Source organism: Crotalus tigris, unplaced genomic scaffold (assembly GCF_016545835.1).
Source record: "Crotalus tigris isolate CLP2741 ecotype Arizona unplaced genomic scaffold, ASM1654583v1 scf7180000017968.19369539983:2297261, whole genome shotgun sequence".
NCBI classification, from domain to species: domain Eukaryota; kingdom Metazoa; phylum Chordata; class Lepidosauria; order Squamata; family Viperidae; genus Crotalus; species Crotalus tigris.
The window spans coordinates 1126857-1150639 of NW_024096750.1; the positions used below are offsets into that span (position 1 = coordinate 1126857).

Sequence of the window (23783 nt, forward strand, 5' to 3'; positions counted from 1 at the left end):
GCCTGAACTCGCGCAATATTACGGCACCCATGAGTTCTCCTATCCCTCAAAAGCAGGAACCGTAGCAGAGAGGAGATGGATCTTTTCAAAGTGAGTGAGCCCAGCATGGCAAGAAGGGAGGGGGAAGCATGAACTATCTTAGTGGATCTGGAAGGCCTTGGGGACCTGTTCCATCACTAGGCCCCCCCATGGCCTTCCCCACCCTGAAATACCTCATGTGCCGCGTGCATTTTAACAAGCAAGGGAATGATTTCATTCGAGGTAGGAGATTCACTCTACGAATTTTCGAGTTATGAGTGGAATGTGCAGGCTCCATTACACTCGTAACTCGAGGACTACCTGTATTCAATTGTTTGCCTCTTTCCGAAGATATTTCTTTCCAGATGGAGATAATTCCATCTACCATTGAAAGAAGCTAAACTACTGCAAAGCTGTTTGTGATCTGATCAGCATTAGAATCTGGCTTCTTCTATCAATAGCCCTGTTTAAAGCCATAGACAATTCTGGTTCATGGTTCTTTTTCAAGCGATGGTAACTTGCTTGGCAGCTTGTTACTAGTCTCCACTAGCAGAAATTGCTATCAGACAATTTGTGTAAATGTGTATCTTCATAATAAACAGAACTCTGAAGAACTGAAAATATTGTTAGTATGTTATGGGAAAAGCATGGTTTCATGGAGCAAATGTGCCCTTTAGCATTTAAAGTAATTTAATCTGAAGGAAAGCAGACATCTAAACTGCAATTTCAGGAAACCTGGAAGTTTAATTATGCAACTTACATGACTAGGTCCAAATTTCCCACTATCTTCCCCACCTTAATGTGCAAATTCTGCAGATTATTTATCAGAAGCGACTTCCTAAGAATAAGCAGCTGCAGCTCAATAAATTGTGCTATCTTGGGGACTTGAGTGCCCAGAGAATATTCCACCAGTATTCTCAATAATCTTACTTACATTTTTACAAATGTTGCATTTTACACTGACTACAGCGACTGCTGCTACTTTATAGGAACTGCTTGGCAACTTCTGCTGACTCCTACATCACTTAGCCCACTCCCCAGTTTTGTTCTATGTGCATCAATAATGAAGGATGGTCCTAGGTTAAAATAGGTCAGTGTTTTCCAAACTTGACAATTTTAAGGCATGTGGACTTCAACTCCCAGAATTCCACAGCCAGCGTTGCTGGCTGTGGAATTCTGGGAGTTGAAGTCCTCATGCCTTAAAATGGTCAAGTTTGGAAAACACTGAAATAGGTAATTATCTCTGGACTTTTGCTGATAAGAAATGAATGACAAAGATTTTGGATTTGGTTTTTAGCTAGGAAATGAGACATGGGGTAAACAGAGAATATGTTATATTTTAAGAGAGGATGATAAGTTACTAAAATTCTTTATAGTTATGCTGAAGTTACTTTCTTTTTCACACATTTTATTTATTATTTTTATATTGTATTAGTATATTAGTTTGTATTTCTATTTATAAGCTTTGATAAAATTATTTGAAAAAAATGATAAAAGATAGCCCTGATATATAATGCATATACTTTGCTATCAGGTACAAATTCAAATTGTAGAACAAATTGTATTTCCCATTCAAAATTATTATAAAAGTATATGCTCATGCAGCTTCCTTTTCTATAATATTTTGACACTGTGACTCATTATACTCAATAACTATTGTGAATATAAAAATGGAGGCAACTCATATTTTAGGCAAATTACAGATAATTAGAAACATGTTTGAATGCATGTGAAAAGCTCAATTTGGCTGTCTAGCATCAGACAGCTGTAAGCTGCAGCAGTTAAATTCAAGTTTATCATTTTAATTTTTTCTTACGAATTTGAATTCAGAAGAGAACCATATTAATATCCCAGTCAACCACACTGGTCACTGTTTTCATGCTTTAATCTTCCATGAGCATTTACCTCAACTTGATCGAAGAACAGCAGAAAGAAGTCAGAAATCCTGTGGAATGTGATTTACCACCAGGAAAAAGCAACAAAAGAGAGAAAAATAGTCATCTTCACTGTTTAAAAAGCAAGTCACGTTTGAGAGAACATACTTTTTAGAATATGCTATTAGAAAAAGGTTATCCAGCTTTTCACCTTAAGTCTTTTTGAACACACATCCCCACTCACCCAGTTTATGCTAAGTAGTAAATACATAACATGCAGTACTGTTTACCTTTACAGCTGCAGTCACTGCAGCAGTAGCAGCTAAGTTTAAGCCTTGTTTACCAAAGTTCACCATTGTTTCATAACCACGTTCTTTGGCTTGCACAATGTAATCGTCAATCTCCTAGAAGGAAAAAATATGTGTAGTACGGATCTTAATTTAATCTGACATTGGCAATCCATAACAACATATCTTGGCACGAAGCACAAGACGGCAATGTCATTCTTCATCCCCACTACCGCTCAATGCAAATTTATTTTCTAAAATATCAAAATAAACATTTGCTCCACAACAGGAGGGAAGCTTACCCTTTCTTTTGAAGAAAGAAGAGGATGAAGAAACTTCCTATATATTAAACTTGCCCCTCTTGTATATGGAGACAGCAACCAAATAACAAAAGCAATCTTCAGTTCATAATACAATGGAAACCTGTAAAATGTAAGTTAGAATTCATAATGGGGTTATGTGATACAAAAGAAATAGGTACCTTCCTTCTAATTAGCCTAAGTGTCAGGGAAAGTATTTTTAGGAATTTTTTCACATATTTCAGATATGCTTTATATACATACAAATCGTATTCTTGTAATTCCACCTTCCCTAGAATCTAGCTCAGTGGTTCTCAACCTTTTTAATGCCGCGACCCCCATTTTTAGTAGTTGCTCAGCAGGGAGGGGTGGAAGCTTCCAGACAGCTCGCCTTCGCTGCAGACAACTTGCAGCACCGTTTGCAGAATGGGACTGTTGGCGGGCTCAGTAGGGCAGAGACAGCCTGGACAATTCCTATTGGCTTTTGAAAGCCAATGGAATTAGACTCTATTCAAGAGAGTCTATTCTATTGGCTTTCAAAAGCCAAAAGAATAAAAGGGAGTAGCACAGCTAAGGAAAAGCGGGGAAAAATGGCGGACTGCATTGTTTGGCAACCCCCATGAAATGGTCGTTCGATCCCAAATGGGGTCCCGACCCACAGGTTGAGAACCACTGATCTAGCTAAAGAGCTTTTAACAGTATCAATGACCAACAATGAACACGGTGATACATGAAAACATAAATAAATCGTCATGCTTGGCAAATGTACAGATCTTACCAAGAGATCAAGAGGTCAGTTAATGTTTCAGTAAACGTATAAAGAGCAAACACAATCCAATACATCATCCACCGCACCTGAGAACGAAGAATGCAAAACAACCATTTTAGTTTCCATCCACACAGGTTAGAAAAAGGAATAATTATATTTTAACAAAATTAAAATATGTAGGTGCTATTTGTTTCTATGCATTTTATAAGAACACAAACCGTTAAGTAGCATACACTATACAAAAAAAGATCTTTCAACTTTCTATCTCATCCTTCTATCAAAATAATTCAAATCAACCACCCGTAGAAGGACATCTAAAGATTGCTCAGCTCTCCTCGGCCTTCTGTTCTCCAGGTTAGGTGTACCTGATCCCTTTAATAATTCCCACGGGACTTGGTTTGCTGTTCCCTCATCGTTATCATCGCTCTTCTCTGAATTCACTCCAATTTGTCACTATTCTTTGTAAACTGCACCTCCAGAACTGAACACAACATTCCAAGAGTGGGTGGACAAGATGGGGTAGGTGGGGGGGTGCTGAAGAGTAGAGGGCAATTACTTTTGGTTACTGGGACTTTAGGCTCCTGTTAAGAAACCCCCAAATCAGATCTGTGTTTTTTAGCATTTGCATCACACTGCTGGCTCATATTCAATTTGTGGCCTACTTTTGTTGTTGGTTGCGAAGTCGTGTCTACCCATCGCGACCCCCATGGACCACGTTCCTCCAGGCCTTCCTGTCCTCTACTGTACTCTTCTGGAGTCCATTTAAGCTCACGCCTGCTGCTTCAGTGACTCCATCCAGCCACCTCATTCTCTGTAGTCTCCTTCTTCTATTGCCCTCAATCTTTCCCAGCATTAGGCTCTTCTCCAGTGAGTCTTTCCTTCTCATTAGGTGGCCAAAGTACTTGACTTTCAACTTCAGGATCTGGCCTTCTAAAGAGCAATCAGGGTTGATCTCCTCTAGGACTGACCGGTTGGATCGCCTTGCAGTCCAGGGGACTCGCAGGAGTCTTCTCCAGTACCATAATTCAAAGGCCTCAATTCTTTTGCGCTCAGCCTTTCTTATGGTCCAACTTTCACAGCCATACATTGCAACTGGGAAAACCATGGCCTTGACTATAGTGGCCTATTACAACATGTATTTAATTTCACATGTATTGCTACCAAACTAAGTGTCCCTCATCTTCTACTTCTTTTTATTATTTTTCTCCCCGCATTTGTCTCTGTTAAATTCCAAATCAAATCAGTTTATTACAACCATAAGACTAGTTACCGTAAAATATCTAATAGTGGAACTGTTGTATACATCTACCATGTTTGCCCGAAAATAAGATCCCCTCTTATATTTTTGTGCCTCCAAAAGAGGCACCAGGTCTTATTTGGGGGGGATGTCTTATCCCTTACCTTAGGACCACCGCAGCCAGGCCTCCCACATCTCAACACGTATCATTCCGCTGCCTGAGTTTTTCTGTGGCCGCTTGAGGCCGCTCGTGGCTTGGCACCACATGATGCATCATGCCAGTGTCGCTGCAATGTGCCACATAGCATCTGGCCACAAGTGGCCGCAAGCAGTCGCAGACAAACTCACACAGCAGCACGATAGTTGTTGGGGCATGGGAGGCCTGGTTGGAGCGGTCATAAGTGGGTGCATGGCGTATGGGGCAACCCCACTCCCCCACCCCACCTGATTTTTTTGCCCCCAAACCAGGGCTTATTTTGGGGGTAGGGCTTATATTAAGCAAATGCATAAAAATCAAGATCTATTTGAAATTCAGGTTCTGCTGATGTGTGTGGGGTCTTAGTGACTTCCTGCTGTTTCTCCATTATTACCAACCTTTCAGAAAGGATGACCTTTGCATAACAAAGGGTAAAAATGAATACATTCGGGAATCTGAACTCCATAGCATCCCCGTTAGGAGAATGGTCCTCCATCAATACAAGGATACAGTGCCTAATCTACAGCCCAAATATTGGAGATGCGGTAGTTTAGATACAACTTATTTTCATATCTGGTGGACTTGTAGAAATATAAAAGCCTTTTGGATTAAGATTTGGTGGAACATTCAAAAGATTTTTTAAGAGAAAGATAAAGTTTACGCCACAATTATTCCTGTTAGGCGTTATTGAAGATTGTGATGTTAAAGAAATTAACTTGATGTTGAATCTTATAACAGCTGCAAGATTATTGGTCGGGCAATATTGGAAGAAAGATTCTTTGCCCATTATGGAAGAATGGATTCTTAAGGTGTCTAATTTAGCAGAAATGGCGAAAATTTCTGCTTATTTGAAGGACTATTCACAAGAAAGATATATTTCGGTTTGGAGAAGATGGATAGACTATATTCAAAATAAATATGGGAATAAAAAGTTTCATTTACTTTTTGAATAATGAGTATTATTATTATTACTATTATTATTATCAATCGTTTATTATAGTGGAATTTTTATTATATTATATTGTTTAAGAATTAGGGTATTAATTTGTTTATGTATTATGCTTATTTAGAATTTGTTTATTTTATGTTAAAAGGGAGTTAAAGTGTATTATGGATTTGGTTTTTATATAGTTGGTTAATGTTATTTAGATTATGACTGTCATATTTGTAACCCTGTATTCAGCTCTGGGAAGTATGGGAGGGGGGTGGGGGGTTTGGGGTTGTTTTGTTGTAAACTTTTGTAAAACTTTTCAATAAAAAAAATACAAGGATACAGTGGGGAAGAATTAAGTATTCAACCATAACTGATTATTATCCTCTATAGCCACTGTTTAGGCATTCCTGCTTGAAGTCCCTGAGAGTGGCATTGGCTATGTCTTCAAGTAGCAAGAATAGCTTTCAAAAAATTCATCTGCACCACTTCCATTGTCTTCCTTGTGGCCCAGATTCTCACATGTAGTCCAGAGAAGTTCAGCGCTGTTTGGGCTTCAAAAAGCAAAAGGAACTAATTGCATCCTTGGTGAAAATGAAGTGCCTAATGATAGGAGACGATTCTAAAACTGCCTGAGAGTAATAATTATGATATGCTTTCTATGATCCTTTGGTGTCAAAAATTACTCTGAGATAGTTAAGGCTGTGAATCTGCCCAATCTTATTTAGCTTTGTCATCCGTGTTTTCTCCTTGGTCTTTTCACAAAAAAACATGATTTGGGATTTTTATAGGTGAGTCTGAACCTGTTTTGTTCACTTATACCAGATGATTGATCTCTTCTGAGTCTAAGCTGAGTTTGGGATACAATGGCAGCAGCATTTGCACATAAACAGCAGCATTTGCACATAACAGCGAGACACTGGTGAAGCGGGCACAGCAGCACCTGCATTTTCTGCGTCGCATAAGAAAAGCACATCTTCCTTCCCCTGTCCTGACCACTTTCTACAGGGGGACAATCGAGAGCATCCTGTCATACAGCATCACAGTCTGGTTTGGAAGCATCACTGCTTCAGATAGGAAGGTGGTGCAGAGAGTGGTGAGGATGGCCGAAAAGATCATTGGCTGTTCCCTCCCTCCCATCCAGGACATAGCACAGAAGCGTTGCTTGAGCAGGGTCCGCAAGATTGTCTGGGACACTACACATCCTCTTTACGACCTGTTTTCCTTGTTACCTTCTGGGAGGAGGCTTCGTGGTATCTGTAGCAGAACATCCAGATTCAGCCATAGTTTCATTCCATACAGCATTAACCTTGCGAACTCTCAAGCTTCCTCCTTCCATTATATATTCAAGATGGACAGTGCTTAATATTTATTTGCTATGTATATGTAGGGGTGTGGGTCTGTACATATGTTGTATATAGTATATTAGGTGTGTGTCATGTATGTGTTCACTTTGAGAGCGGGCAACTAAATTTTATTTAGTTGTGTCCACAGTAAAAGAAAAGACAATAAAGGTTATCTTATCTTATCTTATCTTATCTTAACAGAAGAGTTTCCTGAATATATCTTCTGCTCAGGGTAGGCAGGAAGAGATTCACCCCATTCTTGTCATCTTCAATAATAAGAACTTTTGTTCTTATGGAAAAGTTACAGGGAAAAAAAAAGAAAGAAGGTGTCTTAAGTAGGAAGGCAATTACGAAGCCATGATTCTGCTCCACCCTCAGATTTAAGCTGGAATTTGCCTGGAGACATGTTTCAGAGGCTGTATATTGACACAAGGTAATATCTCTTCAAAGGCTTTTTTCTCTCTCTCTCTTGAGCAGCGTTTCTCAACCTTGGCAGTTTTAAGAAGGGTGAATTTTCATGGTTGAGAAACACTGCTCTAGAGAAACAGGATAGACAATAACTCATGTAGAGTGTGAACTCTGATTTATCTATTTTGCATTGTGTTTTACGCTTGGTTTTCTACTTTTCCCTATGGAAGCATCCTTTAAGATATTTTCATGATTCTTGTAGAAACTTACCTTTAGTTCCAACATTGGAGGTTTTACATGTGACTATTTAAGGTAAGAAAAGAGTGCTTTTAAAAAATGCCCTTCGTGGCTTGTGAGATCAATCCAAAGGAGAGAATTCCCTAGTGTACACTTCACTGTACAGCCCTAACAAGTGTAATTGTAGAGTTTTATTTCATTTTATGCCATTTTTTTCCCTCTTATTTTTCCAATACTGAAAGGCCACGGATTGTGGAGATTCGTGTGGTAGAGTTAATAGAAAGAATGTCAAGTAATGACATTTCCTAGAACAGAGGTCCTCAACCTTTTGGGCACCAGGGACTGGGTCTGTAGAGAGAGGTTTTTCCATGGACCAGAGGGGGCGTGGTTTTGTGTGCTGCCTGCATCCCGTGGATGGGGCTTTCCTTGTTTGTGCGGCCCAGTTGCTGGCATGCCGCAGCCAGGTACTGGTCCACAGACTGGGGGTTGGGGACCCCTGTCCTAGAATGTAAGTGATGGTAGCAGAAATTATCAAACTGTATGCTAAGAGGCATTGCTCTACAGACTCAGAGAACGCCTAGGACAGTGGTGGCAAACCTATGGCACGGGTGCCACAGGTGGCACTCAAAGCCCTCTTTGTGGGCACACGCGCCGTCGCCTCAGTCCTAGGCCTTCATCTGGGTTTTATAAAACTTTTTCGCTTTAGGCCTCCGCCACCGTGTGCAAAAAAAAAAAAAAAAAGGTTCAATCAGTCAATTTCAACTTCTTGTGAGAAAAAAAAGTCTTGCAAAGTTGGAATTGATTGATTGAACTTTTTAGTCCCACCCAGTCTGCCATTACCACCACAGTCACGCCCACCCAGTGGGTCATATCCAGCCAATGGGCCACACCCATCCGGCACTCAACGATGCGTAAGTGGGTTTTGGGTTGCAGTTTGGGCACTCAGTCTCTAAAAGGTTCGCCATCACTGTTCTAGGATGGCACTTCTCAACTTTGGCTACTTTAAGATTTGTGGTTAGGCACAGCTGGTTAGGGAACTGTGGAAGTTGAAATGTATACATCTTAAAATGGCTAAGATTGGGAAACATTATTCTAGGAATGTCAACGCTGTGGCAATGGATGTTTCCGCTCTGACAACTGAGGGAAATTGCAACCATTTTTACTCTGCTTTCAGCTTGCTTTTTCTCCTGTTTAGAAATCAGATATAGAAGGGGGGATGGGGTGAATGCTTGAGCTCAGCTAGCCATAATAATGATGCAGCTTCGTGGGAACTCAAGGACACCAACCGATGACATTTTGGCAGGCTGAGGAGCTGGAGAGGGAGAATGTGATTTATGACTGCTTCATGGGGGTAGGAATTGCAACATTACTTTATATCTGGGGGAAGGGAATTTAGTATTGGGTTCAAATATGTAGTGCCGAAACTTTGTTTCCTGAATAAAATGTTCTTTAAGGAAGAATTCTTGCCTTGAAGTTCTTTAATGGGTTTCATCTATTGGAACCATGACAAGGAGATTGAAACCTCCAGCCTTTCACCCTATGCGATTAGTCTTGCTGCTCAGCCCCTCAAACTATCTTATAAAGTTTTGACCCCATGCTAAAAAGCTTCAATAGAGGGAACTGAGCTTTTATTTCCTACAGTAACGTTTTCCAAATTGCCATTAGTATAAAGGCACACAAAAGATAAAAAAAAAAAATAAGACTGAATATATCATAATAATTTTAGCAGGAGTTACTAGGAAGTTACTAGAATTTCTGACTGGACAAACTAAGTGTCCATTTTCTTAAGAAAACAGGCTTTCACGTATATTCTATAAGTTATTTTGCTATAGAATTGATTGATGTTTAGAACAAGAAGGGAAAAGAACAGGACAGGACTGGGAGGAAAAAGAACAGCCTGCTTAGGAACATTGGTTCTCGCCCATACAATCTGTTTCTAATCATCCTTTCTACAATAAACACAGGTGAAATCCAGGGTCTTATTCAAAGAGATAACCATAATTAATTGAACTAGTTAAATGCAAAACAAAAAACAAAAAAACATGCCATGATTCAAGAACAGCTCATTCTACTTCTCTGGAATACACTGAATCTTATCTAGATCAGAGGTCCCAAACCTTTTGGGCACCAGGGACGGGTTCCATGGAGAGAGGTTTTTCCATGGACCAGAGGGGGCGTGTTTTTGTGTGCTGCCTGCATCTCGCGGATGGGGCTTTGCATGTTTGGTGCTGGCATGCTGTGGCCCAGTACTGGTCTGAAATAGTTCACATTCTCTCAAATTGTCTATATTACTATTTTTTTTTCTTTAAAAATGGAAGGAAACTATAAAGTTGAAAAAGCAGCAAATGCCTGAATATAAATAACTCAATGATCCTGCTTCCAGATGTGTAACAGCAATTCATTATTTCCCTAATCAGAAATATTCTTAATTAATTATATATCACCAGATTAAAAAATGAACAGAAAAAATATCAGATATGGAATCGGAATTGAAAATCCTTCCACAGACGCATTAAATCTTAAAAGCTGCACAATATTTCTTATTGAACAGATTAATTAATGAAAACTTAATACTTAATTGTAAAGTGTTAATTTAAAGCAATTATGTTTTATTTAGCAACATGTAGACCGAAGTCAACTTATTTGTAGACCCAAAATTATTCTGTGAAAAGTATTTAAATATTTTGGCATATAAATAAATTCATGATAAATTTTTTGAGAAATCTGTGTATTGTCTGGAAATAAATTCGTTCATTGTGTTCTTAAAATTTCTCAGACTTAGAAATAATTCTGAACAGAATCAGAATGAATAGAAAGTCAAGCATGTGATGAAATGTTAGATTAATCCAAGAGGGTTGTTTTGTATTTTCAGCCTCAGTGGGTAGCCAAATTAGTGTAAGTGCCAGCTAAAACAACTTTTCTGATGGACTGTCTTACCTTAAAAACTGACCTTCATATGAACCTTCACAGAGTGAGCACAAGTAATGCCGAGGAAGGAGATGTAGGGAAAAGGAGAGAGAAAAAAGGCAGTTCAACTTTAAAGATGAACTATGTGGTTTCTAGCACTTGCACGTATGACTCCTTGGAGCTTTATTTATTAAATTAAAACGTCCAGAGTGTAGTTAGAAATAATGTTTTTGGTTATGGGCATTTTTCCCCAGTAGTGAAGCTTGTTTTGTTTTAAAATGAAAGCGTCAATATATCTTCCAATTTAGGAAAATACAGATCGATTGTTTCTTCATTTCTAATCTTTTTGTTCTGTGAATTTTGGCTGGAGGATAGAAAACAACTGCTGTAAAACTGAAAGTTATACACGTGATTTTCTGAAACGCCATTATAGACAGTTTAAAATGACCTATAGTCTAGGTATAGTATATTTCATTTTTTAAAAATATATATTTTGTATTTATCTTGTATTTCAATTCTTGTTAGCAGCCCAGAGTTGCATTGGTGTGATGGGTGACCATATAAATGAATATAAAATAAATTTTAAAAAGAAAATCTGCAATATATAGAGTTCTAAAAATGTCTTAATTAAGAAATGGAATTGTTATATACAGTTTTCTGATATTCTCTGAGCTTGCTTGTTTTCTTGCAAACCTTTCATTACTCTAACTAGGTAACCTCATCAGTGCTATTTAAGGAGTGCTGTTTGCTGTCAATTTATATTCTGGTGTCTTGCCTGTCTATGTGAGTGGGGGCAGTCTTAGGGATTCTTTGGTTAGGGTTAGAAATCGATTGCTCAGTTTTAATGGGGCTGTTTCTGGTGGGTTAGATTGGGCAGCAGTGGTTTGTTAGATGTCTACTGCTTCTTTCTTTGATTATTGTGTTTCCTTCTATGTGTGACAGCTCCATTTGTCTTCCTCCAAGGGTTTATCAATAGGATCAAATCCTCTGGAAGTTATTTGTTCATTATTTGGTTCGGTTGGGTATAGCTTTCTTTCATAGGTTGGAGTTTGGCTAGAGTTGCCTCTAAAGGCCTTACTTTTTCCTCTAGTAGTTTACATTTAATACATGTATAATTTGGGTGTTCTTTGAGCATAAGCACATACATGGAACATGTATTGCATACCACAATAGTATCAGTCGCCTGTTCCATGAGTTTGTTGTTTGAAAATCCCTCTTTTTGGTTGGTGGATGTGCTTTGCTGTTAGCCTTGTTTCTTGCTTCTCTGTTCTAGGTAATTGTGCCTATTTTTCCCCCTATCCTTTTATCTGCGTGTTTGTGCTTGTTTTTCTACCCTGTTATTTATTTAACCTTCTTATTATTATATTAGTTTTATTTATCCTTTTCTTCCCTCTATTTTTTTTAAGTTTTTGAGCTCCAATTGCTTTTTATTCTTTACTGGGGGTCTTCCCTCCCTTCCTATTGTGACCTCAAACTTAATTGTTTCTAGAATAGAATAGAATAGAATAGAATAGAAGAGAAGAGAAGAGAAGAGAATAGAATAGAATAAAATAGAATAGAATAGAATAACGGAACAAAATAGAACAGAACATAATAGAATAACAGAACAAAATACTTTATTTGTCAAGTATGATTGGACACACAAGGAATTTGTCTCTGGTTCATTAGCTCACAGTGTACATATAAACAGCTAATAATGATGCAATAGTCAAGCCACAAGAGAACTGAAGGCCCTCCTGAACTAGGAAAAGGGACACCTGGCACACCAAATGAACCAGTATAAAGTCTTTCCAGCCACAGCCTACTCATTGAGCAGGAACTGTGAGTCCATAAAGACTTCCAGATTGCACACAATTCTTGAATGGGGAAATGCTGCCCCATCTAAGACTACAGATGGAACAACTCCCAATCTGGTGGCCCAAATATTCATGGTTCACTCACTTGTTGTGAGATGAGTGGACATATAAACCACTTAAATGAGTTAATTGAAATACAAAGTATATTCAAAAATTACAACCATTTACCTAATGCTAAAACAACCCAATACTAAAAATTATTTCCTATAATGGAAAGAAACTGTTTATTCAATAATATCTATTTAGGGCAATTATGTAGAATGATTATTACCTTTAAGGAGTCATGTTGTAAAAAGATGGGTAGAATCTGGCTGCCTAAGTCAGCAGTATGAAAGAACACTATGTAGTCACAAAGTACATACAACTAATGACATAAACAGAATACTGAAGTCCAAATATATTATCTCTACATAGCAGATTTTGCGATGTTAAGCCAACTAAGGAAATCAAAGTTCAGTCATGCAGTTCTTTCCAGCTCAAACTGAGAATTTAAATAGGTATGAGACAAATTACATGAAAATACTGTGCATTTCTCAAGCAGACAGTAGGTTTACATACAAAAGACAAAATGAAACAAATCATATTAGGTAGGTAGGTAGGAAATTATAGTTTATGGTTTATAATACATATTAACTTGGTCAGTTAATAAGAAACCAAAGTTTGAATGGTATGTGTGTCTCATGTTTTTCATCCCCCCCTTAGGATAAGCTTTGATACAATAAATGGAGAATAAAGGATGCATCCAAATAATGCCTACCAGCTTCCTTGCCATCCATTTTTTAAAACCCTTCAAGTACAAAATGAATGGAAAACTAGAGTGATAATATATCATTCTCTAATTATTTATTCATTAATAAATGAATAGACATTTATTATTCCTCAGGATATCCTTAGGAATTCTTGGAAAATAAAAATATGGGTGACTACAATACTTTTTCAGAAAGTATGACCATTTATCTAGAAAAAAACCTGTTATTTTTCACAATAATATTGTCTAGTTCTAAATAAATATAAAAATTCAGAATTTCTATTTTATCTATCTGTCTGTTGCCTACTACATATTCAATCAATTCTGTTTTCATTCCAATACTTTATTGGAGTTAACAAATATTCCCAATGATATATTTTAAAATCAGGAAAATTCACACCACTCCTACCATACAGTATATAAACTGTAACTATAAAAGTAAATACAGTAAAATAATTATTTAAATACCTATGTGGAGTCAACTTAGACCACTCTTAATACTTGTATCTATATTAATTTTCATATTTATTCTTCCACAAATTCATTGGTATTTTCATCCATCTTATAATGTTCCCTTTTATCTAAGTTAATATAATTTGAGATATTCATGTTGTAATAACCTTCTGTGTGATTACACAGAAGGAAAAAACGGTCTTCAAGAATTTAATATAATCCATGCAATAAGCAAAGCTTAATTTTCCACCAATTTCTATAGGTACCGTTACCAACTAACATAATATTAGATTGATTCCAAATAATTGCATATCCAGAATGTACTCCATATTACTGTACTATTTCAAGAAATCTAAGTAAAGATTTTTTAAAAATATCATTAGAGTGCTCTAAAATATTTGTTTACGGAACAATTCATACTCACTTTCACACACATTGTATAAATCTTAACTATTTCAAGGTTGTCTTATTAAACACAATGAAAGTTCCAACACCACGTTAAAACATAACTTACTGCAAACATTCAATTTGGATATAAAAAGTCTTTTCTGTATCGAAGCCAAAAATGCTGTTTCATTTTCATTAATATACAATGCTAATAATATTTTGCAGTAATTTTATATCATCAGACACTTGATACATTTTAATAAAACTAAATTGTGTCAAGTAATTCCTTTTAACCCATGTGCCACTGCAATTATCAATATTTTAACATCAAGGATATGTTTTGTTTTTTTTCCCATTCAACAGTCTGAATGTCGGAGACTGCCTAAACAAGTCCCTGGAGTTTTCTTGGCAAAGTTTTTTCAGACATGGTTTGCCATTGATACCTTTGTAAAGCTGAGAATGTGTGACTGGCCCAAGGTGACTCTTACTGCCCCCAATTTTATTACTTTTGCCAAGGTCATTAAATGAATCACATGATCTTTAAGCAAATCTAGCTTCTCCCACTGGATTTGTTTGGCGGAAGTCAGCCAAGAAGGTCACAAACAGCAATCATATGAATTGGGATCTTTTCAGCATCGTCATAACTTCAAATAGTCATTAAACACTTGTAACTCAGGGAGTAGCTGTATCCTCTAAATTTTCAAAACTAAAATTTAATTTTCTGTGGTATAAAGGCACTCTATCAGACAGGGTTAACATGCTGGTCTTTGATTGGGGAGATCCAGGTTTATGTCCAGCCTCAACCAAGAGAAGTTTTCTTTGGACAACTCAAAGTTTCTTTGAGCATAACCTTCATCACAGGATTGCGGAAAATACTGAAGGATAGAGTGCTAGGTACGCTGCCTTGAGCTCATCAGGAAAATAGGCTTTGCCATTTGAAACTATTGTCTGATTCTAGGGTGACCTTGTATCTTTAGGTGGCAAGGCCAAGTTTTTAATAGCTGTTCTGGAGATAGTCTGATGGGAAAAGTAACAAAATAACAAAGTTAGAAGGGACCTTGGAGGTCTTCTAGTCCAATCCCCTGCTCAAACAGAAGACCCTATACTGTTTCAGACAAGTGGATGTCCAGTCTCTTCTTAGAAGCCTCCAATGATGGAACATTGATTCCACTGGTTGATTGTTTTTGCTGTCAGGGAATTTCTCCTTAGTTCTAGGTTGCTTCTCTCCTTGGTTAGTCTCCATCCGTTGTTTCTTGTTCTGCCTTTGGGTACTTTGGAGAATAGGTTGACCTCTCTTCTTTCTGGCAGTCCCTCAGATACTGGAACACTGTTATCATGTCATCCCTAGTCCTTCTTTTCACTAGATTAGACATTCCCAGTTCCTGCAACCGTTCTTAGTTTTAGCTTCCCCCACAGTATCTTTGTTGCTCTTCTTTGCACTCTTTTTAGAGTCTCAACATCTTTTTTTATATTGTGGCGACCAAAACTGGATGCAGTATTCTAAGTGTGGTCTTAACAAGGCATTATAAAGCGGTAGTAACACTTCTTATGATCTTGATTCTGTCCCTCTGTTAAGGCAGCCTAGTGCCAAACCTCGACTTCCAGACTCTTCAAGCAAAAGATATATTTACAATTCATTAATTCCTGGTAGAACATCAACCAATACAACATTTGTACAGATTAGACAGGAATCCAGGACATGAGGCAAACAGACCCCTTTATGTTCTTATGCTCCAGTCCAGGACCAAGTTGATAAGATAACAGGATGTATCTCTAGCCCAGCAGAGCGTTCTTCATTTCAGCTGTACAATTTTTTTTTACTAAATTTTACGTAGTATCTGTAATATGATGGTCATCCTTATAATAAATAAATATTAAAAATGTAAAGTGGCATACAACCTTTGCCTCCCTCCAAAAGTTATTGCAATTGGAAGGCTTGGAGGAATGTTGTCCATGGGGTCACGATGGGTCGGACACGCTTCGCAACTAACAACAATAGTGTGGTTGCTATTCAGATCCAGGCCAAAGTGGTGCTGTTTATCCCAGCTTGTGGTCTTGACAGATGACTGATTTTGCTTAGCTGTAATAATTGTGCATCACTTCCCACTTCCTAGCCTGTTTGTTGTCTTCCTCTTTTTCTCCTTCACACCCACACTTTTGTAAGCTAAAGGCCTGGGTGGAGTAAGGCTGCCTATGGACATCAGCAGGTTCGTAAAATGTCAGGAAGTAGCTCGATTAGCCACCAGACACTTAGAACACCAGTGTGAATGCTTGTGAGTAATTGGTGAGTGTGGAATGAAGGAGCCCATCTCCTCTCAAATTTCTGGGGCTTTAAACTTACACTGCCCTTTGGGAGAAAGGATGAGCTAATTCTATTCTTGGGGAAGTGGAGCTGGGAAGCATTTCTGCCTGGCTGCAGCTGCTTTTCCCAATGCAGAGAGCAACCCGAGCTTCATTAGCCCACAAAGCTGACAAGTAAAGAAAACTGCTTTCTCCTTGAAGAATTTGTGGCTAGAGAGACAGCTGCATTCTGACAGCAAGCTTAATTGACTAATACCGTGTTTCCCCAAAGTAAGATCCAGTCTTATTTTCTTTTGGGCTGTGAAATAAGCACTAGGGTTTACATTCGGGGTAGGACTTACTTTTACCGGTACCAGCAGGCCGCGAGAGAGTGGGGGCGGGACGTGCGCATGGGGTGGAGACGCAATGAGGCAGCGAGAACGTGGTGGCGAACCATGTACTGGCACGGGAGGGCAGGTAGGGCGCATGCCTTTGCCATGCCAGGCCAGCCTCTGCAGCCCCAGGGCAGCCGTGCTGGACGGCAACGGGAAGGATGCCGAGGTGGGTGCGGCCAGGCCGACACTCCTTCTGCCGGGGTGGGGGGCCTTTGCTCTGGGGATCCGGGGAGGCTGCCTTCCTGGCCTGGCCACGCCCACCTGAGAGATGAACAGGGAGGTGACAGCCCAAGACCAAAATGGCAGGTGGAGCGCCAGAGGTTCGAGGACAGAGGGTAGTGAAATGAACAGGCATCCTGCCATCAGTGCCCATGCCGGCTGCCCCTTCCCGCCAGAGCGTCACTGTGTTTACTGTAAGTCCCAGTAGATGTCAGTCTTCCCTTTGATGGGCCTGGGCAGCTCCAGGACAGAGACGGGCCTGTTTCAGCATCTTGCCACCTGCTTTGTAGCTCTGTCAGTTCTCTGCCCCTATGGAGCTGGAGAGCTTGCCACACTATTTCCCAGATGCCCTCGCTTCCCCCAGGAATTGAATGTCTTTGCTTACCTGACTTCCAGCCCCATCCCATTTCTCTTTCACGCTCCTCCGTTGCCATGTGCAGGGAGGAAAAAGAAGTTTGAGGGGGGGAATGTCAATTTTTCTAATTCAAATGTCAATCAATCAATTCCAACTTCGCAAGATCTTTTTTTTTTTTCGCGATGTGGGAATTGATTGATTGACCTCCCAAGCCTACGGTAACCCTAACCCCCAGTTTCCCCCAACCCTAACTGGAGATAAGAAGCCCTGAGCAAAAAAACTGAAAAAAGTTGGATGGGGAAAAAAAGCGGTTTTTCCCATTTTTTTCCAAAGCAGTTTGGAAAAACCTTGCTTTTTCACAAGTTTTCTGTTTTTTTTTCCCCAGGCCTTCCCATCTCTAACCCACAATCCCCCCAGGGCAACCACAATGCCTAACCCCAACTCTAACCCACACTCCCCCCAGGCAACCACAATGTTGGGTGTACAGCAATCATTTATTTATTCAATTCATTCAAAATTGTCATGTCATCTTGTTCTGCAACATCTTCACACAGTAACTCTCCCAAACCCCCGTTCCTTTAGAATCATTGGTTTCAATCTCTCATGTCCAGCAATAGCGGTCTCCCTAAATGAGCACTTCTTGTCCATGTAGCCTGATCGTAGTGCATTGACAACACAGTTTTCAGTGATTTTATCCCACGAATTCTTCACCCAACTCATGACCTCTGACAGACTAGGCTTCACAAAGTTCCCACGCTGATTTCTCTCCATTCTGTGTTCAAAGTAGTCATTGATTTCCCTGCGCTAATGGTCCTTGAATGGCTTGTTTATGGCAATATCCAGAGCCCGGAGATAGGCAATCATTCCTGCAGGAATCATTATTTGGTCTATTCCTCTCTCTCCAAGTAACTTCTTCATATCTTTTGCACGGTGAGTGCTGGCTGAATCCCAGATTAGCAGATCTCTTTGCCCACCTCGCAAAACTAGTGGCAGCATTAAATTGACCCACTTCCTTATCACTGCTTGTGTGCACCAGGCTTTTTCGGTTTCAAGGACATAAATGCCTGAAACACGTTCAATTTTATCTTTCTTGCCCTTAGTGATGATTAGAGGTGGGACTTTCGTTCCATCCAGACCAGTGGTTCTCAACCTGTGGGTTGGGACCCCATTTGGGGTCGAATGACCATTTCACGGGGGTCACCAAACCATGCTGTCCGCCATTTTTTTCCTTTTTCCCTAGATGCCCTACTCCCTCTTATTAGTGGCCACACCCATTTGGGAGTCACCACAACATGGGGAACTGTATTATGGGGTCACGGCATTAGAAAGGTTGAGAACCACTGATCCAGACGAATTGCCAAAATGCAGGTAAAATGTGCACTTTCGTAACCAGTGGAGGGAATGTAGATTGATGAGGCACCCTTCTGATCAACTGATGTTTTGAGATGCTTGGCCCATAAACACTGCAGTTTCATCCATGGCAATCACGTTGGAGAGTTGGTGTTTTGAAAAGTCAATGCCATCAACAAAGGACATGAATGCAAGAGCATGTTTAATAAGTTCAACATCCTGCAGCTTGAACGGTGTTGTCGATCTTCTTAGAGAGAGTTCATACCGCTGAAGGAAGCCATCCAGCCAGGGTTGTGGTGCTCTGAATTCTTCTGGGGATATTTCTAACTGTGGGGCCAATGCAATGACAAATGCTTGAACGTCAGCCCTGTGTACAACCAAAGCCTTTGCTCTCCTGTCAGTCACAGATGTTGTGTTCAAGTTCAGGAAATAATGGCTGCCTACCTGATCCACACTTTCGCTTCTTGGCATTTCCCTCATCCACCTGTTGGCTAAGGTTATTGTACTCTGCTCGTCATTTTCGGACCATATGGAGATCCAACTTGTTCTCTTTGCAGAAAGCTGTAAGATTCTTGCCCTGAGAGTCCTCCACGATCCCTTTCTTGAACCCGATAAAATACCTCTTTCTTTTTGAACTCATCTTTGGAAACAATTGGGGAAAACCGTTTTTTTTTTTTTTTTATCCAATGTTTTCCTTTTTCCCAGGACTTCCCATCTCCAGTTAGGGTTGGAGGGGAGTAGGGGTTAGGGTTACTGCAGGCATGGGAGGCATAGTTATGGCCTCGCTTGGGTCAGATGGGGGGATCCGCCAAGCCTCATGGAAGCAGCATTGGGCGCGACGCGCAATGTGGCAAATGGCTGCAGCTGGCCAAAAGCAGCCATGGAACAAGCCAGGTGGTGGTAAGGAACCAGTATACCGTTAGTTAGCAGGGCACATGGGTCAGATAGGGAGGGGGTCCACCAAGCCTCACAGCAGCGGCATTAGCAGGAGTGATGAGCGATGTGGCAAACGGACACGGCCTGCCGAAACCGGCTGCAGAACAAGCCAGGCGGCGTGAGAGCGGCAGTAAGGTATACCGTAGGTTAGCAGGGCACGTGGGTCAGATCCCCCCTCCCCCACTGGCTTCGCTTCATCCCAGAGGCACCGACAGCTACCCCCCCTTACCTCATGTCTATGGAAGAAACCAGATAGAATCGGCGGCCGGCTGTCTGCGCAGGCTCTTAAGTAGGGCTTACTTTCAGGGAAGGGCTTATATTAGGCCCACCCCCAAAAATCAGACTGGGGCTTACTTTCAGGGAAACATGGAACGTCAAAGAGTAGCATATGCATCAGAAATATCATTAGCTCTGGAGTACCTGAATTCTATGAAACAACCTAAAACAATATTCTTAAAGTCTCTAACGATACCCAGAGACACTTTCAACACACCCAGAGAAGAAAAACTAATTTATTATTTATCAAGAGACAACATAAACAGAGCATGCTAAGCACTTTTAATTAAAATATGGAAAAGATAAAAAGTAGTGATATGATTGCCAATTTATTACGTTCAACTAATATTAGGATTCAGTTAATTACTTGATTACGTAACCCATGGCTTAGCAAAATGTATGAACTCACTCCATTCTTTTTTGTACTAAGTAAAGGTCATATTTTTCCTATGTGTAATATTCGCATTCTCATGCATAGGTGATTTCTACTGTGACTTTTTCATATGCCTAAATTTTTAATAAATTTCTGGAGCATGATGCTTTTTTGTGTTTTGGAAGCACTTTCCAAAACTTTGGAAAAAGTATTTTGTATGCTTTTTGTAGGCTTATCTCTACAAACAGGTCCGTGAAGAAGCAGCTAATAACCTTCCACGTTAAGGCAGAACTTTATGTGCAGCATATGCTTTCTCTCCTTCCCTGCAAGAATTGCCAGCACATCTAGGCTCTCCAATTCAGTCATATCATTTAATCGCTGTGAAGGTGGCAAAAAGAAAATATACTTCACAAAGAATAGGAAAGTAGCAAAGAGGAGCTGTGTTTGGAAAGGATCTGTTCCATGCATTACTTCTCAATTTATCATCAAATTTAAAAATCAAATAGTGCAACATCAACACCTCATTTAAACACAAAATATGATTTCAGGGTATCATAAATTACCATGATTCTTATTGTAAATATTTATTAAGTTTTTTAAATTTTACAAAAACAAAACAACCCATCCCCAAACCTCCCCAACCCTCCCCCGACCTTCCCAGAGCTGAACATAGGCTTAATTAAAATTTCTTCAAATAATCTAAAAGAAAGTATAAACCATAAATAAATCTGAATACTAAATACATTAATTAAACAAACTATAAGATAATTAACAATAATATATGTATAAGAAAACGTAACTACCAAAAGAATAATACTTGAGAAAAAAAAGAATAAAGAAAAAGAAAGAAGAAAAAGATAAAAGAAAGTATAATAAAAATAAAAAATAAAAATAAAAAAAGAAATAAAATCTATAAAATATTTTAAATTTTAAATATAAGTTATTAAAAAGCTAAATAATATTTTTTAATATCCAACTTATATTGTATAAAATCTATCCATTTTTTCCATACCGCAAAATACTTCTCCTGCGATTGATCCTTCAAGAAAGCCGAAATCTCTGCCATTTCCGCCAAATAAGAAACTTTAAAAAACCACTCTTGCAAAGTAGGCAGAGATTCTTTCTTCCAACATGGCCCTACTAGCAGCCTTGCGGCTGTAATTAAATTTAAATTACCATGATTAACTTCTCTTCACGTTAAAATCCGTATTACTGTTGAAGCTAGTATGCCAGTGGTGGCGAACCTAAGGCATGGGTGCCAGAGGCGGCACTCAGAGCGCTCTCTGTGGGCACGCGCACCGTTGCCCCAGTCCTAGGCCTTCAGCTGGGTTTTATAAAACCTTTTTGCTTTAGGCCTCCACCGCCGGATGCAAAAAAAAAAAAAAAAAAGGTTCAATCAGTCAATTTCAACTTCTCGCAGGAAAAAAAAAAGATCTTGCAAAGTTGGAATTGATTGACTGAACTTTTTAGTTCCACCGAGTCTGCTGTTACCACTGCAGCCACGCCCACCCAATGGGCCACACCCACCCAATGGGCCATGCCCACCCGGCACCCAACAATACATAAGTGGGTTTTGGGTTGCAGTTTGGGCACTCGGTCTCTAAAAGGTTCGCCATCACTGTAGTATGCGCTCTCAAAAAACTTGAATAAAAGTTAATATTGAAAAGAAATGTTGAAGTTAAGTACTCACATATTCCTTGACATTTTTTGTTTTTACAGCTTTGTAGGAATAATAAGCAGGATACAGCATCCCAAAGACCAACCTATGTATAAAGAAAATATTTTAATTGAATACAAGCACACATTAATTATGGAAGCCAAGAATACATATTACGTAAGAAAAAAAAAGGAAAAGAAGTTCATATCCAGACAACTATAATTTCAAACTATGTCTATTCTGGTCACAGCTATTGAGCACTGCATTCTCTGGGCATGTCTCATGCTCATACATCAAAACCTGCCTTTTAAAAAATACTGTAAGTTTGCACTTAGATTTCAGTTATTTCACACTTGTTATTTTGCAAGAAAAAAGAGAAGAACTACTAGCTGGCTTGATAGATGCTATAAGGCTGTGAAAGGCTTATATATTACAAAGGACAAACCAAGTAGAAACAGAAATGATATTTCTGAACTAGCTATAATTCAGCTGTTTTTTGGACAAAACTGTTTCAAGCAGATAATCTGTCATGTGTAACTCCTTGAGTATACTACAAATTAGAGTAAAACATAAAGGTAGACAAGTTGGTTCATTTATTGTTTTCCATGTCTGGCAGAAAAATGGTACAATTCAGAGCAATATCTTTTCCCTTTTGGCACATGCCAGGGCAGAAGGAGGGAAGGAAGAAATCTCATTTTCCACAATTATGCCCCTGATTACCCTAATGCTGACACTCCAAATGTAGCCCTTTTATTTTAGTACCAGATGTTAGTTAGGTAAAGAAGTATTTCCGAGTACATATATACAAATACCTTATACTTATCTAAAACTATTGGATGTACTGAATTTAAAAAACTGAGATATTTCTGAAATGTTAACAGTACTATAAACAACTAAGCTAAAGAATAAAAGGGAGGAACATTTATTTTTCAATGTAACCTACTGAAATAATTCTGCTTTGGGATCCAAGGACAAGGTGTATAACAGTGTGCATTTAATTATTACTGCAGTGGTGGGATTCAGCCAGTTCGTGCCAGTTCAGCAGAACCGGTAGCTAATTTTTTGTTGCCCAGACCCAGAATGGACTTCCAGAAGCAGCAACCAGTTGTTCACTTATCTGAATCCCACCACTGTATTACTGGTATACTGACTGGGTTCATATATTGTGTTATGTTCTGGTTTGTTTCAAGCATGCTTTATTGAAAATGAAAAATAAAATATATTGTATTATGGCCTCATGATATGTGCAAACAGGCCATTACCTTGACTATGCTTTTTTATTGGTTGCTAAAAACTGTAATTGGCCAGTTTCATTATATTATACATTGCTTTTTGATGAACATTCTTCTTACAAATTTATGTAATTATTTTATAGGCATTTTGATTCTTCTCCATATAAAAATGTTTTCTCTAAAATGGAGGAAATTGGACAAAGAATCTCAAAGTATCATTGGTGTAAAGCAGTGTTTCCCAAACTTGACAATTTTAAGGCATGTGGACTTCAACTCCCAGAATTCCACAGCCAGTGTTGCTGGCTGTGGAATTCTGGGAGTTGAAGTCCTCATGCCTTAAAATTGTCAAGTTTGGGAAACACTGGTGTAAAGCACCACATTTATGTCCTTTTAACTTAGGGGTTATATTTAATAACAAAGAGAGCCACATATATTCATACCAACAGCCAACAAACTTTTTGTTCCAAGGAACATCTGCCCCAGTTCAAAGTAAGTGGACAGAAACTAGTGATAAGACACTGAACAGGATTTCAGAATCTTTTAGAAACGAGCCAAGAAAAATATTGGGTCCTTGCTGCAACCTGATAAGTGTATGTGTATTAGATGAATCTTAAGCCTCACTGGCTCTGTATAGGCAAGCCTCCTCCTTCTTCTTCCTAGGCAAGACTTAGAGCAGGGGTCTTCAAACTTGGACCATTTTTTATGACTTGTGGACTTCAACTCCCAGAATTCCTCAGCCAGCATGCCTGGCTGAGGA

General features: G+C 39.1%; 1 protein-coding gene across 1 annotated transcript in view; it reads right to left on the reverse strand.

The window, feature by feature from the left end:
* The window catches only part of REEP3 (receptor accessory protein 3), a 53953-nt gene that overhangs the window by 12446 nt on the left and 17724 nt on the right, over nt 1-23783 (reverse strand). Inside the window, exons 2-5 of the mRNA XM_039345593.1 lie at nt 21828-21900; nt 3257-3333; nt 2482-2602; nt 2183-2296 (exon numbers count right to left, since the gene is read on the reverse strand). Of these exons, the coding sequence (XP_039201527.1) occupies nt 2183-2296; nt 2482-2602; nt 3257-3333; nt 21828-21900 (385 nt within the window). The remainder of the gene's footprint in view (nt 1-2182; nt 2297-2481; nt 2603-3256; nt 3334-21827; nt 21901-23783) is intronic.